The sequence below is a fragment of the Homalodisca vitripennis genome, chromosome X (assembly GCF_021130785.1).
Source record: "Homalodisca vitripennis isolate AUS2020 chromosome X, UT_GWSS_2.1, whole genome shotgun sequence".
Taxonomy (NCBI): domain Eukaryota; kingdom Metazoa; phylum Arthropoda; class Insecta; order Hemiptera; family Cicadellidae; genus Homalodisca; species Homalodisca vitripennis.
The window spans coordinates 89775168-89793100 of NC_060215.1; the positions used below are offsets into that span (position 1 = coordinate 89775168).

Genomic DNA, 17933 nt, shown 5'->3' on the forward strand with positions numbered 1-17933 from the left:
ATTATATCTTATCTTGGATATTTATTAACCTTTCGCTACAATCACATTTGTATCCTCTTCTAAAAAAATACGGCCTACTATGTATTTTTTCATTACAAATTATTCCCCTGTAGATTTTACTAAAATCTGGATCTGTTCCGAAAAAGTGCAAATAGTAAATAACAATTATACATGATGTTAATAATATGATATATAATTTGTGACTTTGGAAAGATTGTTTTCCCAGAAGTTGATGGGATGTACAGTAGCGAGAACACAGCTTACTGGTACATGACGTAAATTAAACTTTGAAATTCTTGCAGGAACTAGATGATCAGCTGGGCACCCTAGGTGTTAAAGAATACTCCCTAGAGGGTACAGTTCAATTGCTTAGGTCCCACTATCACAGACGCATGGTTATCAAGTATGCAATATTTGGTGGTACGTCTCTTGTTGTGGTGTTAATTGCTGTTGTTCTATTGCTAAGATGGAGGGTGCGAGTTGCCGACCTGCTCCGTGCGGAGATAGCAGATAGCATCCGCAGGCCCCCCAGACAGAGTCGCTTCTCCAGACGCTCGAGGAGACTGTACGCACTGTTCTTAGACCAGAGTGGGAGTATGTCAACCCCACGAACCACAACTGACTGTAAGGTAATCGGACGAGGAGTGGAAAGTTTGGCCCTGGGCACTTTAAGTAAGTGTGAAATTAGTTAAGAGATGTAAACTTTCGACTTCATCGGGATGTTCGTATGTGCATTACTGTTGAAAACCAGAGATCAATCTGTGTCGAGACTAAACGAGTGCTTCTGTACTCTTATTCGTAGGAAGATGGTGGAAGACTGATTGGGACCCCCCTAATACGTTTGTTGATGCTTCCTGTATTCTCGTATCACTGGTTGTAACTTGTGTATGTATGTTAACGCAGACTGGTAATGGCAGAGTTTACTATAATTCTTTGAATAAAGTAAATAGCATATACTAAGAGGGAACAAGAATGCTCGAGTCAGACTGGTATCTTGGGAAGGTAAAGCCGGCACCCCAAACCCAAATACCCCTTCCTATCAACTCCCAAACCGGACTGTGGATACCCTGAAACAGCTCGAATAACTTTCCTAAGTTTAAAATGAAGCGAAATTCCATTAATAACACCGTTGAGAGTGTCTTGCTAAGGGATTTTCTGGACCCCCATTAGCAAGACAGAAGATATGTCATTACCAGGTCTGCGGAATTGTATTAAGATTGTAGGACAGGGTATCAACCAACCAGCCTTGTGTTTACTCCTATTTAATTTATTCACTGAGAATGTAATTGTTAGTTAAGGAACTTATGTGTCAAATGCAAGTTGAAATGGGGTGAATGGTTAGACGTAGGGTAGTAAATCAGTAAGAGTTAGGGAGCTGACTAGCCAGTTACTGCGAAGTTGCGTGTACTGGTGGCTACGGAGGGCCATCCTGTGTCTAGAGATGCGGCAAGGTGAATCCTACGGAACCACATACAAAAAAGCCACGTGGTTGGCGGGAGGCCAACTATACACTGTAGTATTAGTTACGTTAGGTTAAGTCGAGGCAATCTTATTAGATCTGAAGTTGAATTCTGACGAATATCAATAGAAAAAAGTTGTCAACTTTTGTGTACCTTAATGTTTGCCCCCCCCCCACTGCCTTTCCCATGTAGCGGCTGCTCTTTTATGATTGCATTGGCCAGACCACAATTTCTTTTTTCTTTGCTCTCATAATGTATTGGTCCAACGGACACAGTTTCTCTGTTAGCCTGGTGAGCAGCTCCATTTAGTGTAAAAAAAACAAAAATTCAGGAAATCAAGTGTCATTGAATGCGTTTTAGGTTTTTGAGTTGTGTTACAAGTTTACAATTATTGCATTTCCAATTTTACTGTATTATTTACAAGGGATCAGTCCTGGTGACTTTCAAATTAGGGGTGACCGAGGCAACAGGCCCCAAGTGAAATCTCATGAGGCTTATCCAAGAATGAGGGAGTAGCGTTCCAAATTATGATACATTTGCCTGGAATAATTACTTTGTTATAATTGGTTTTCTGTTAAGGGTACGTGAAGTGCACTAACCCAGAGTGGCAAAAAAAATTTTCAACAGTCACCCTGTTAGCTTAATTTAAATTACGTATTGTATTGTCGCTATTGCTATGTCAATGGATTTGTTGTAGGGATGTCATAATAGTTCATGCAAGTGTTGTGGTTGTAGACTTTTGAATGTCTAGTATTCTTAGGTCTTATGAATTCGTTAGCCTAAGGGAAACTTGTCCTTTGTCCTTAGTGAAAATTTGGTAATCTAAATCGTTAAGTTTCTTTTTTTTCTGTAATTTATGACATGGTTTTTTCTTTCTTGTAGATATCCTAAGTTTTTTGTAATTGTGTGTTTTGATATTTTAACTTGGGTGAGTTTTGGGTTTAAGCCGTATATATGTATGTAGTTAGGTAAGAAATCGTATAAAGAGAGAGAATGTTGTGATAGGTAGTAAGAGAATATTATATAAATGTTGTAAAGAGAGAAGGTCTAAGTTGCAAATAGGTGTCCGAATTTTAATTTTCGCGAAAAAATTCCGTCCCTTGTATGAACAGTAATGTTGAAGCCTTTTCAAATTTGTTCTACTATCAATTGCATGCATTTACCTATGTCATACCAATTAATTAAAAAGAAATCAAGATGTAGACTGGGTGGAAGTTGTACGCTTGGCTAGGAAGGGGGGCAGAATAAGAACTCTTCGGTACTCCATAAAAGTACCTACCCAATGCTGAGGGCAGCATGATCTAAAGGTGGGGGGAGTGTGACACCTCGGTGTTAACGCCCCAACATTTAAACAAATAAATTAGTTTAACCTAATACTGTGCAGAAAATTCAACGAACATTTCTTATTGTTATTTTAGTGGTTTTATTGGTTATTTTAATCACCTTTATACTGGAAGTCAAGATCTCCACAATATGTAACAATGCCACCGTACACATCAAATGCTATCCGGATTAATATAGGAAAATATAGGCGTTAAGGGCACTTCAGAAGAAAGGGACAGAAGTTCTGCCACAACCTGTATATGCATTAAATTGAACAGCGTTGTTGTCGCAGCCACGTGTAGGAATGCGCTGAAATCAGCAATAGTTGTGTTGAACGCAGGTCTCTCTCTCTCTCTCTCTCTCTCTCTCTCTCTCTCTCTCTCTCTCTCTCTCTCTCTCTCTCTCTCTCTCTCCCCCCCCCTCTCCCTATTTTAACTTTTTGGAAGCCAAATTCTAAATTTTCAATAATTATTAATCAAACCTAATTTGTTATTAACCTAATCCAAATTGTGTACTAATTTTAATAAATCGTATATTAGTTCGACTCCGCTGTTTTATTTCGGAAAGTTTATACAACGTTCCTCGCCACGAACTCAAGAGAAGACCTTTCGCCTCCCACTGGGCAAACGAAGGCCGGCCACCACAACGTCGTATATTTGCTATGGAACATAGAAACACACCGGCAAGATTTAAACAGTTTTGATCAGAGTAATTGGGCTAAGCTTCCAGGCCTCTTTTTTTATACATATGAGCTTCTCACTAGTTGTTGGTTTGTATATTTTATGGATGGCTGATGTGCGTGAAAAAGAACTTGGACATAGGCAGCACAGTTCATGATTGTAATATAATAAATGTCTTATTGTTCGATGTGCCTCGCTTTAGGTTACCTACGACTCAGACCAGTTTTAAAATTATAGGCATACAGATGTGTCAACATTTTTCCTGCAGATGTGTCCTGATTGTTGTACAATGTCTTCTATAAATCGAAAAAAATAAATACTTTGAATGTTCACCAAATTAGTATAATATCATGTTTATGATTTGTCCGTCTCATTCGTCCTTTGTTTTAACTTATATTACATACGCATTACTTGTCATTATTTATTATTATTTACGTTCGTACTTAATTATTATTATTATTGATCGTTCTGTTGTTGTTTAATAATATAGATGGTTTTATGCATCTATCTTACCTGCTATCTGAAGCGTTTTCTAAGATTTTTGATACTTTTTTAGTTTTGATTAAGCTTGTAGGATGTTACTAGTTGTTTTATTTATTCATGTAGGCTGTTTGACTTTTTAACATTTACTGATATAAGCAGATTTTATATTTAAATTGTAATTCAATAGTACCTACATACATACATCATTTTCATCTTGGAACATTTTTATTGATGTATTGAATCGCACAACGTTGAATGATAATAAATATTTCTCGCTTTTTGGAGTCACTAAGGAACTTTCAACTATCGTCACTCTGAAGCGGGTTTTCCACTAATAATTCCAATGCTTTAAGAAAAACTGCATGTAATATTTTAGTAGTCCTATCGATACCATAGGATTATTGTTATGGGACCTCGCTGATAACATACTGCGAGAGCAGACAAATGCAGCATTTTGGCAGCATTGTTTTCAATATTTCTGGAGAGAAGAAGAAGAAGAATCGGTTTCTTCTGTTTCTGTTTTGATAAATTTTGTTGGGCATTCAGCATCAAACCTCGGGAGTGGAAGCTAGAGAAGATAAGGCGTTGACAGTTAGTGAAGCATTTAAAAGTGATATTTGGAAGCTCCAGGTAAGACATACAGTTATTATTTTGTAGTTTTATCTGCTATTATTAGTTAAAATCCATTCATTTGTTAAACAGTTGTTCGAATATACTAAATATCAATCACTGTTGAGTTGAATGTAAATGTTTAATAACTTAGATGAAAATGGTCTATTGTTTTGAATATATTCGGCTTATTGCCAGTATGTAAATTACTTGCTTGCCTTATAAGCCTTTCGTTTGTTTGAAATTAGGTGAGAACTACACTAAATTCCTACAGACTGATTGAATAGAAGTATTACTGATAGGTTTGATAATTGGTTTGACTAGGTTTGGATATGTGTTAGCCTATACTGTTTGTGTAAGATGAGTCTACTTACTGATTGACAACAAAGTTTGTTGTTAATATTTTGAAATTTATTGATCCTTTTTCTCAACTCACTAAAACTGATGACATGCCAGGGAATATCTACTGACATTTAATAGTAGTCAGTGAAAAGTATAGGCTAATGGAATTTTGTTTTGAATTATTTACTTTACCTTTTTCTTGAATTATAATGTGGTATAAAGGGATTTTGAAATCTTGTAATAAAAACTAGCTGCAGTATAATAAGCGGCCACAAACACAGTTGAATCGACTATTGATTAGAAATGTCTAAACTATCAAATATAAAAACATTTTACTTATAGATATTCATAATAAATAATTGCCAGCTGTTTATATTCACCCGAATAATAATATTGCTGTAAATTAATTGAATTCAATAAATAAAATAAAATTACCCTAGTGACATCGGCAAGAACACTGGAGAACATGTATATGTATGCTTTGGTCTCAAAATGTATTTTTAAACATTGAATAAATATTATATTCTTTTACATATAAAAATATAGCTTCCCTATAATACAATTTTAAAATTAATTACAACGTAATTCAGTTCATCATTATTGTTTCAAATTAACCCTTTGCACGCTATTAAAAAATCAATTAACTTTCCTATAATGCCAAGACAAGTAAAACAATTTTGTTTCTTTAAGTTCAAAGCTAATTTTTATTATTACAAAATTTAAAAATATAAAAGCAAAAAAAATGTTAAACAGGGCATTTTACTTAAAATTAGTGTATTTATTAATAACAATAAGAAAAAAACTATTTAAAAAACCCTTTCAAATAAATTTTAATTTCATTGTAAAATGTAATCAAACAAAGCAAGATAAATATTTCAAATTAATCATAACACTACCACACTTTGAAGAATAATAACGAGATTCGTAGTAGATGAGCACTTGTGATGACCAAGAAAGCAGTAATACATGCCATGGAATGTTTGGTTATAGGAGACACAGAACTGCTGAGCAGGTGGTTGGAGTTTGACATTGTGCGCTCCCTTCCCCTACCGCAGAGTGAAGGTTGTTTAAATATACTTTCTTGGCAACTGCGATAAGCACGGAGCATGCACTATGCATTTCGAAGGCCTTTTGTGAACTAGAAAGCTTTCTAAGAGACATAATCTATAATATCGGATATAAATGTGTTTGGCGTTTTGGTCAAAGACTGCCATTCTAATATATCTTTCTACGGCATGGGGAGGGTTAATTCATAGCAAAATAATGTGTTTGGTATTTGAGTAATGGTTACAAGTATAGTGGTGATGTACGTGTGTTCTTTGTGTCAGAATGAGTCAGATACGTTTATCCTTGGAAATAGTAAAAAGTAAGTAAATGTTACATTGTGTTTTGTTTACATTTGTTACGAATCCTTGAAACGTTATATTACACCTTTTGTAACGTAACGATGACAAAAGTCTGAAATCCTGTTATCCTTTCAAACCTTCTATCGTCAATAACAAACTTAGTTTTTAAGCTGTAAAAACCGGCAGAACTATATTGTTTTTTGAAATACCTATTAACTAATTATGTTTGACATTTTGTTTTCAGTATTTTTATATAGTTATGAATATGTAGGATTCAATACTCATGAATATCGATGATTTGATTGTGGTAGCGGCCGCTTATTATACTACAACCTAAAAACTAAATCAGTATAGTGTCAGGTATTACATTATAGGTTCATTATAATATGGTTTAGTTTAGCTGTATTTTTAAGTCTAAAAAGCAATAATTTAACGAGTTAAAAAATATTTTTATGTATTTATTAAATGTACCAAATAAAGCGGTGTAAAACTTACTTCGGTTGCAGTATAATAGGCAGCCAACAGTAGAATATTCATGGTTATCAAATGAACTATTGAGTAGAACAATTTATATGCTGTCAGATATGTTTACCCTGTAAAATAAAATTGTAAGTACTACGCTGCTCAAACTTAATGTAAATAAGTTGTATTATTTTTTTGTAATCTAAAATGCGTATATTTCTTTTAAATATAAAAATATAGTGTCACTATAATACACACCAAGACCAGTAAACATTAGCCATTGGGCGTGTGACATTAACTATTACTGGTTGAACAATTTACCATAGTATCGGTCGAAACTGGTGCTTGTGAAAAATTGTTTGAAGTAATTTTAGTGTTATTTTTATATAATTTCTAAAGAATTTTTATATAATACTGTTACATAAATTAGTAATTTTTTGAACATTTATTAGTGCTCATTTGGTAGTCAGAGTGGCTGGTCTAAAAATGTATGTTCTATAACAGGCCAACCCATTGGGTTAAATTCTTTTATATTTTAGTATAACAGCAGGCAGTCCTTAGAAAGGAAGAAACATGAAAATTAAGTGTCAGAAAGCTCTCATTGACGTTTCTGAGCGATAAGAAGGTTCATTGTCCACTTACCACACTGCGCCTTATGTTGTCAAATCATGTGTTCCGAGCTAGATTTTAAAATACTATCTTGTGGTATTTTTTCTTTTTCTGCCAGCAGTGCAGAGTTAAGCTGAACCATGTAAGTCTTTGCTGTTGGCCAGATAATTTGTAATCTGTTATTTCTTGTGATCAGATCACATTGAATCATTTGTGACAAGAACGTACTGTTCACAAATGCCCTTGCCCATCAGTGCAGGCAGGAACAGAAAAGCATTCCTTGTGATATTACTAACTTTAAGCTTCTGACTTGTGCAGTCTTGATCGGTATTAGATCAATTTATTAAATAAGACAAGGTAAAATTTTCTCTTTTATCCATCAATAGTATGTATTATAGACTAGCCAGCCATGCACAGGACTGATTTGACCATATCCTGAAAGGTAGGGATAATGTGTGAACCTTCAAACTGCTCGGCAACATCGACAATGGCGTGCAAAACTTAATTTTTATGTTTCTTATTTCTTAATGAGCGCCTGATTGGTCATCTTATTAAAATATGAAAGAAATTGAAGTTGGCCTAATAATTGCTCACAAGTAAAAAATGTGGAATAGGGGTTTTCAGATAGATTAGGAACAATCCCTAGTGTAGAATGCTTTTAGTAGTAATAATTAAAAACTTTTTACCAGTTTTAAATGGATTTTTTCTTTTCTTTGGATCGTTATTTTTGGAGGTTAGTCAATTCTTTTTGTTTTAATATTGTTATCAAATATTTTCTTTTTATTTCTGTTTTTTATAATTTACAGAAGGCAAATCTGAATGAATATTTAGCAATAAATTAGTATGGAGAGATACCATGTCAGTATCAGGGCAGTTAAAATCAAAGTGTAGCTCTTTGATAAAATTTGTTTCTACATATAATTGAGAGGAAGATTAATAATATTATGAGTGTAGGGTTACTGGAATAATTTGACAGGCCCGGATGAGATTCTTCACTGGTAATGAGTGAAACCGGTTATAAACCATAATAAGATTAAATGCTTTTATGGGTGATTGGTGTTCAGGTGAAGGTATAATACTGGGATTGGAATAAACAGATTTATTATTTATTATTAAATCTTGTTATGCAAATAGAACATGTAGCTCAACTACTTTTTTGGTAAACAACTAAATTGTTATTCTCTGAAAACAAATTATCATTATTACAATAATTTTCACTTTCCAGTAAAAATCTCATATACTGATTCGTAAACAAAACACAATGAACCACCATTTACAAATTAAATTGAAAGTAACAAAACAATATATACACATTTGAGTTTATTTTAACATTTTTTTTTATTATTATGAAAACAACGAAATACTAAACATAGTTTGACAACATTCTAAAGGAAATGTTAAGAAATACAACAGTTATTTTTTAACACAGAACTGACGATGCAGTGTGTGTTCCTTTTGACCATTAGTCTACTGAAGAGAAGGACACATACGCTGTGCCTGTCACCTGTAGTGGGTTAACCCTGTGTTGGATACTTGTGGTCTCAGATTCCATGCTGATTCTCTGAGTCTGCACATCCTAGTGTTCAGCTGAGTTTTTAAATCCCCTCTACACTGCAATAGGCTTTTAACACATCATGGAGCCTGTGAACGAGTTTCATTGGCTTCTCTACCATTTTTTCGAAGCAAGCAATAGAGAAACACTTTTTATTGTTTGAAATGAATTAACTTTGGTTTTTTAAATATAAGTCTATATATAGTGAATTAAATAATGTTCAGGCCTACTTTAATTATTTAACTGAAATTGTTATTTTAGTTTGGCATCAATTATGAAAATTTGTCTAGAATATATTTTAATGTAACTGAGATTTTAAACTATATGTTATTAAAAAAAATTGCAATATTGAGATGTATTTGGGGAACAGTATGGGGTGGCACTGCTTTGACTCACATTAGCCATAGATTTTTTGATTGGGTCTCGGAGGACGAAATATATTTTGTAGAACTTAAGCTAATATTTAAAAAATGTTATAGGATATGATTTGAAAATTTAATAGTCCAGTAGCCATGGCAGCAGTTAGAAAACAGACTGGGTTTTTGAAAAAATAATTGGTAATACCTCTCATGGGGGTTAACACTTCACTGTAGATCTATACTGAATGATCTTGACTAGCCGTACTGAACCAGACACACTAGAGTATCTACCGCTGTCAACGTGTTAAACCCACACACAGCGGTAGGAACAGGCTTAAAAAACTTGGTCTATTGTTTTCTCCACCCCACCGCCATCTTCACTGTTCTTCAGAGATTTTTTCTTCCTTTTCTTTGTGGTTCTGTTATGTAGTACCCTGGGCAACCCCAACTTCTACTGCTGTTCCTCCTCCCATTGCTGACGAAATAGTAGAGATGGTGTCTTGTCACCTGCAATGTTAACAAACTTATTTAGGAGACCCTGGCAGATGGCAGTACTCTTCATCACATCCAATTACTTCATCTTGTAATGTTCACCCAGCTCATAGGCTCAATGCTATTGCCACTTCATCTCTACTAGTGCTGTTGGATAGAATAGTTGTGTTGGATTTACAAGGGTATATTCTTCTTCTGTGGGCTAAAGTAAAGGTTGAATTGTAGGAATCACATGCTATACAGCAGACAACACGCTAGAGAACTTTTCTGATGATTCTGGTGGCTTCTGTGGAGATACAGATGGATTACTGAATCGCAGCAGTGTAGAATTACTGCACCATTTATATAAATGTGTGTTGTCTAATTATTAGTCACCAGTATAAAATTATTCTCACAGTAATGTTTCTATCTCAGGATAAATTTGATAAATCGTAAGGCATTGATGAATAAATGCACGAAGTTTACCGAGTCTTGAGTGTATTTAAACTTTACTAAAAAAAATCACATCAAATATTTGAATGACTTTTTTCATTAGATTAAATTTAGAACATTTATAATAGAAAATACTAATAATGGGTTAAGAATTTTATTTATATTGTCACCACACATGCACAGTTGATTAAGTTTTTAGCCAATTAATTAAAACAAGTTTTTTTTACAATCAATAGGGAATTATTGCTATTTTACATTAAATTAAGGATTATTAATTTGGTTGGAAGAAAAATAGGAAATAAAGAAAGTGACTGAAACCTGGCTAGTATCTTCCAATACCCTGGTGGAGTCTCATCAGATTCTCAGAAAGGAATAAAACTTCCTCAGTGTATATTACTTCTAGATTCTGCAAGTGTTACGTTAAATTTTATACAATTTTAAATTATTACAAATGTTCTATAACAATCCAAATTACTTTATTGGATTTCAAATGTTATGGCGTTAGCCAATTCTACTTTAGATTATTATAATAATTTTTTATTAAATTTCTTTATCTAAACATTGCAATTAGATGTTGGTTGAACTTCTGAAACTTTCATATCATAACAGTTTTCTGTTTTTGAACCCTCATATAATATGTTAAGACATTATTTCATGCTAAATACTTTCTAATAAATTTAATGTTTTTACTGATTCAAATTTTTATAATTATTTGTTCTATATGATCTACCAATGGCACAATATCGTCACTGCTGTTGTTCTGCTTCTGCGCTGGATTTGAATGTTGTAAAATTATACGTAACTGAAAAATTTGTATTTTATTTCATACATCCACTTTAACAGCAGCTTGATTGCTTAAAGTGTCTCATAGATGTAGTAAAATATTAGCGTATTACTCTACAGTCTCGAGCCTATAAAATGCACAAAGAATTTAAATACATAATATTTAAGTGGCAGAATCTGTCATAAATCTTATGTTTATAACTTTATTAGAGAGTATTTTTATTAATTGTACAGAACATTTTTAGATATGAATAGTGTTAAACTGGTAGTTTATTAAGTTATGATCAAAGTTAGACAGTAGTATTACAATCTGTCAAACAGGTGACAGAGGCATAATGATTAGTTTATATTATTACACCTAAATCTGTGTAATGTTGAATGTTCAAAATTTGTAACCACATGTTCAACACTTAGGAGTTCCTATTTTCAACGAAGTTGCCACATATGCAAGGCCTACTTTAAATTACATACAGTACATTGTTACATATTGTTTTCTGCTCAGAAAATTTAGATTTTTACATTGGCCAAGAAACTGAAGAAACTTATACTGCACTTAAACCTATAAGGTGGCTTCCAGAGGGACAGGACATTCAAGATGGGTAACTGTGGGTGATTGGAGCCGGCTCTTGATGATTTCCCATGGTACAGCCACCATGTGGAGGGATAGGGGCTCTAGTCTCAGTCATGTCATCTTAGAAGAATGGGAAGCTTTTTCTGTTCTTATCTCTTCAAATGAAAGTGGTCAGGGAAGTGTTCTTCCTCATGTTTAGGGTTGCCATAGCCTTCAACATTAAGGGAAACCGAAAAAAACAGCCACGACTATAAACTAGATCAATATTGATCAAGTTATCCCTTTCCTCTAATATCTGGACATTTGTGATTAGTGATGATCTGAAAATCCAATATTTTGTCAAGTTGAAGTGGCAACATCGATTTAGCTGTACCCAGTCTAGTTTTGACTGGTAGGTAAAAACCAGAAGTGAACCCTCCTGGGAGGAAATGTTTAATACTGTTATATGTATTGTAAAACAATACTGATTTACACTAATTGTTAACATTACATGAATGAAAATTTATTAGTGTAAATATAAGCAGTATGATTCTTAAATATTGTTATATACAAAACTTTGCAAACAAACAAAGAAATAGTGCAAAGTGTATCATTGAAATTTTTTTGTGAATCTGCAGATTTGTCCTATAAACTTATTTTTAAGCTCTGTATTTTGTAGAAATCTCAATTTGATATTTTAAAATAACCAAATTTAGGTAATAATTTAATTTTCATAACCAATTTATTAACAAATATTTGAAAACCAAAGTTTTTATTCTTAAATATTTCAAAAAGCCCTATATAAATTTTTTTTATTTAGCAGTACTATTAATTTTAAGTTCTCACTCATAATTGTAAATATTATATAATCCAACAGAATACATAAAATGTATATGAATGTTTTAAAAATATGGAGATGATAAAAATTCAAATGTAAACAGTAAAATACACCTTAATTCTTTTAATTTCAAACATTAATCTTTTGACATGAAAATAAATCAATTGTAAGTTTTTCCAAGATTATATATTGGCAGCAAAAACGTGTATTATTTGTTACGGTTTGCCCAATAATAAGTGTACAGTTATGAATGTATACCTCAGATAAATATGCAATTCTGTGAGGTAGAGTGATGGTGAGGGTTAAGGACAGATACGGGAGCCTACATCTGTGCAAGCTATGCTTTTAGCAGTCATTTTCTTATTTGATTGCAGTATTAAAATATTTAAATACTTCATTGATGTTTGTATGTGTTAATTTACACTAAAACTTGTAAGCATTCGTTAGATAATTCTGATAATGGGTTTAGGCTATCATTATCTGTTTACCTCAATAGAAAGAGGAAGGACTTTTCTCTTGCTGGTTGAGATATTGCCCAATCACTACAGCATAACAGTCTTCACAAATAACCAAAGTATTGCACACTTTTATAATTTGGCGGTATTAATTTTACTCTAAAACCCCGGTTTTGGTTTTATTTTATTAACTATGCTTTTTCTAATTCATCCATATGGTTGAAATCTCAGTATACGGACTCTCCTATTTCAATTGTTATTGAGGTAATATCACTTTACTAGGCGATGTTATTACATGTACCCAAAGTAAATATAGAAACATCCTCAACCATTTAGTTCAATAGCCTTCAGAAATAATAAAAATAACTTTAAATGGAATTAGTTTATAATGTTATCAAACTTTAATTATTGTAAATATCTTGTACAGGATCATTATCATAAAAGACATACTTCAGCATAAACCATGTACAAGGCAGCTTCTAACATTCTATAAATACATAGCTCAATATTTTGCTATTGCTATTTTGTGTCCAATTATACACTGAAGTGCAGCACAAATAATCAGTAGTAAATTGTGATCTAATGGATTAACATTGAACTGCATTGTGCAATATGTTAGATCTTCAAATTTTTTTTATGAATGGAAGAATACTTTATGTCTAAAAATGTTCATTATAACAAATCACAAACATTCAACCTTTTGATAGAAAATAGCCATTTAATAATCAAGAAAAATAAAGTAAAGTAAGGATGTCTTATTTTACCAGGCGAAGTTAGGGATAAGAATAATAAATAAATCAAGCAATCAATGTTGGATGGATTTAAATCGAATTTATCCAACCAACCAGTTTAAGTGTTTACTGTATAATTTTTAAATGTTTACAAAATGTTGCTTTCATTACAGTTGATTATCAAGAAACCAATTAATGTCTTAAACAAGTTTAACCACAAAGGACCAGAGATAACCAGGAAAAACTTTAAAGAGACCTCTGTAATACATTTTTTTCTAGGCTTTTTTTACAAAACATTCTTTTCCAGGATGAGCGGACAATCAACTGAGTCAATTGTCAAGGAATCACTATTTCAATTCATGCAAGAACATTTACCCACTGCTCAAATAAGGTGAGACCACACAAGAGTAGCTTTTGATGTTGTAGTGTAGAAAGAATGAACCTATAATCAATGATCGATGTTTTCATGCCATCTTGAGCGTTGCCTTGTTATTGCAAAACATGAACGAGCAACAATCTGCCACAAATTTGTGTTAGCCAAGATTGGAAAATCATTCAATACGAAGATGACACGACTCTCTTTTTTCGGGCTGAATCTCTAAAGAAGTTCAAACCTTTATTGATCTCAATTCCTGCAAAAACTAATCATGAAAAGATAAATTACATCAACTTTTGTGTACGTGGGTTGAATACTTATGTAACTACAATAGTAATGGTGGATAACATTATTCTGGAGGAAACTAATTCTGCTAAATTTCTAAGAATACATCTAGATAAATGGTTAACCTCAAAAGTTCACATTGAAAGTGTATGTTCTAAATTGGCATCTGGAACTCTTTTTGTCCTTTGAAATTTATCAAAGGTTTGTACGTTTGATATTCAAATCATCGCAACATTGAACAACAGAGAGTCATGTCGAAGTGCCTTCAGGGAGCTTAACTGTTTTAACTCTACCCAGCTTTTACATTTTATAGACTTCATTTTACTGTCAATTTAAGTGTATATTGACACAGGGCAGTGATATACATAGATACGAGACAAGAGCTCGGGAGCACTTTCAAGCCCGACAGCATAGAACAACAGTTTTGAACGTTCCCTTCTTAAGCTGGGATCAAACTCATTAACAGGCTCCCTGAAACACTAAATTTAGAAACCAATCCATCCAGGATTATACCCAGGTATTTCACTTCTTTTGTTTGGTTTATACTGATTCCTTCCAGGACAGGTTGTGTAAGCTGGAACTTTCTTTTCCTGGTAAAGGTTATCATATTTGTTTTAGATGGGTTGATCCGTAGACCTTCCCCATGACACCAGTTGCTTATGAGGTTTAATTCTTCTTGTATTAGGCGTTCCAGCGTGACTTTGTTTTTTTCCTTTGATCATAAGCACTAGGTCGTCCGCATAACATAGTAGCCTTGTTCCCCTCTTCTCTGCTTTGCCAAGATCATCTACCACCATCGCCCACAGGAGTGGAGACAGAACTCCCCCCTGGGGGCAGTCTTTCCGGGTCGTGATATAGTAAGGCTTTTGATAGTGTTCCATTTAATATTCTGTTAAATAAACTAAACTTTTACGGTATTGAGGATAGCTCATTAAAAATTATTCAGTCATATCTAACTAATAGGAGTCAATTTGTTTCAGTAAAAAATAAAAGTTCATCTGTAAAACCCATTGAGACAGATGTGCCTCAAGACTCTGTTCTAGGCCCCTTCTTTTTCTTAGTATATATAAATGTTTTACCTCAAAATTTAAATGTACATTCGATTATGCTGATGACACCACTTTAATGGCCCATCACAAAACTCTTAATTATTTAAAACATATCACTAATTAAGCAGAAGAGCAGGCTCTTTGCTGGTTTTATTCTAATAAACTCTTCTAATCCTCAAAAAACACAATACCTAACTCTAAGCCTTAAGCAAGAAATTAACATGGAATCTGTCAAGCTTCTAGGATTTCATATAGATTCTAAATTGCAATGGTCCCTGCATATTGAAATGGTTTGTTAAAAAAATATAAAGAGTAAATTACCTACTAGGGAAATTGAAAAATTTTGTAAGCTTGGAATTTTTAAGAATGTCATATTTTGGTCTGTTTCAATCATATATGCTGTATGGTATACTAGCTTGGGGCTATTCTCCGTGTGTAAATGATATTCTTTTATTACAGAAAAAGGTAGTCCGTAACATTGCAGGAGTGGGTTTGCTCACTCACTGTAAGCCACTTTTCATTCGACTCAAAATCCCCACAGTTGTAAATTTGTATGTTTTTCGGGTACTATTTATTATATACCAAAATGAATTTACAGAATTTTCTAACTATAAATGATATTCACCAGTATAATACTAGAGGTGGAGGTAAACTTAATATACAAGTCCTCACAGACTGGCTAAAACTGGTACCTCTTTCAAACTAAACTGTCATGGACTCCACACATTGATTCTGTGTGCAAAAAAATCAGCACAGCACTATATGTAATAAGGCGAGTGAAAAGCATAGGTGACTTAGTTACAGCAAAAGTTGCCTACTATGCACTGCTTGAGACACACCTCCGATATGGAATCATCATATGGGGAGGCACCACAGCAGGAAACATACAATGGTTACTGGTGCTGCAAAAACGAGCTATAAGAATTCTGGGAAGTCTTCAATACAGGGAAACATGCAGGGATTCCTTCAAACAACTTAGAATACTAACGGTAGTAAATTTATACATCCTAGAAGCTGTGATGCATGTTCACATCAAAGCACCAGAGGCAGCAAGAACCTATGCACAGATGCATCAATATAACATAAGACATACATCTGATTACTGCCTGCCTCGCCATAAGCTCACAGCAACTGAAAAGAGTCCAAGCTATGCTGGCGCCAAGATGTGGAACGCACTTCCTGAAGACTTGAAAAAGATGGACCGGAAACACTTCAGACAAACCCTCAAGAACTGGCTACTGGATCGACCATTTTACTCGCTAAAAGAATTCTACGGAAGGAGGACCTAAGGCCACAAGACAACTAGACATAAACCTTTATTTGTTGACACAATTACTAAACTTGAAGTTTATGTAAATAAAGATGATTTGACTTTGACTTAATAGGCTGCCTGATAGTGCCAAATATGTTAGTTTTAGACTCTTCAAAAATAATATATATAATTGGCTTATTAAATTAACTATTCTTAATATTTGTAATAGTTTTCATTGTGCTATAACTATTGATTTTTGTTTTTTTATTTCTCAATACTAAAATCAATTGTTTTACAGAAAAATAAGTTGACTGCCTATTCAATGTAAAGTTGTCAATGGCAATAAAATTCTTGATTTCCTGATTCTTGGTCTTGGGTCTTGTATTACACACATTTTGAGGAAAACATAGTAAATTTTGTTTATCAATATCCAAGAGCCATTTTAGATTCTGTTTAGAATAGCAAACTTACATACGGACCTCTCACTGTCATGTTAATGTATATTAAAATTAAAGGTTATTATTAGGAGTTGCTGGTAGGAAATGTTAGCACTGCTTAAAGACTTGCCAATGGGCTATTGCCAATGCATGCTAGTCACTATTTGCCATTTGAATCACTGCAAAACAATGTCTGATATTCCAATGTTGTGTTATTAAATTATTTCAACTGCTAAATTTCTGCACATCGGAGACTACCGTGTTAATTCAAAGCTGTATATATTTTAGGAAACGTTCACTGTACTGGATATGTCCACTTGGCCAAAATAAGACAGCTAAACTTCATTCAATATGAGTTTTTCATGTAGTGTTGGAGGAAAAGTTGTGGAAGGAAAATCAATGGGTGTTATATGGCATCTATAAAGCTACAATAATTGTTCTAACATTAGCTTACTAACATTAATACCTAAGGTTTGGTTATTTGCTAGTGATGCAAACTATGTAGTCACTGCCAAAAATCAGAAAGAGTTTGAAATCGATGCATGTATTAATTTGGGTGTGACAAATTAATTTTTTACATAAACTACACATCAACCCAAAGAAAACAAATTTCAAACAGTTTTCAAGACGGTCTTACATCACATCGGTAATCGTAATTTTTGCATTAAAAGTAAATTATACACACAATATTCAGGTTCATTATTAGATAAAACTGGATCTGGCATTCTCGTGTACAGTTTGATGTCCTCTGGTATCATCTATGTTTTGTACAGAATGTCTAAAATTTGCAATATCCAAATTTATATTGATTTATTACTCATTCGTACAGTGTCATGTAAATTACGGAATCTATCTATAGGGGTCACTTCCAAATCTAACCTTGTCAAAATATTTGTAAAAAAATCAATTTGCATTATGTTACATTTAAGAAAAGAGATTGTGTTTACTGATTCAAGTATTTTAAAATAATATTTACATTTTATAAACAATGAATATTACAAAGAGGATCATCAGTATCTACACCTGTA

At 33.2% G+C, this 17933-nt stretch overlaps 1 protein-coding gene across 1 annotated transcript in view; it reads left to right on the top strand.

Annotated features, from left to right (window-relative positions):
• Positions 1 to 4422: 4422 nt before the first annotated feature.
• LOC124369330 (CUE domain-containing protein 2) overlaps positions 4423 to 17933 on the top strand; it is a 55148-nt gene continuing 41637 nt past the window's right edge. The window contains exons 1-2 of the mRNA XM_046827289.1: positions 4423 to 4576; positions 13814 to 13897. Of these exons, the coding sequence (XP_046683245.1) occupies positions 13815 to 13897 (83 nt within the window). The 5' untranslated portion in view covers positions 4423 to 4576; position 13814. The remainder of the gene's footprint in view (positions 4577 to 13813; positions 13898 to 17933) is intronic.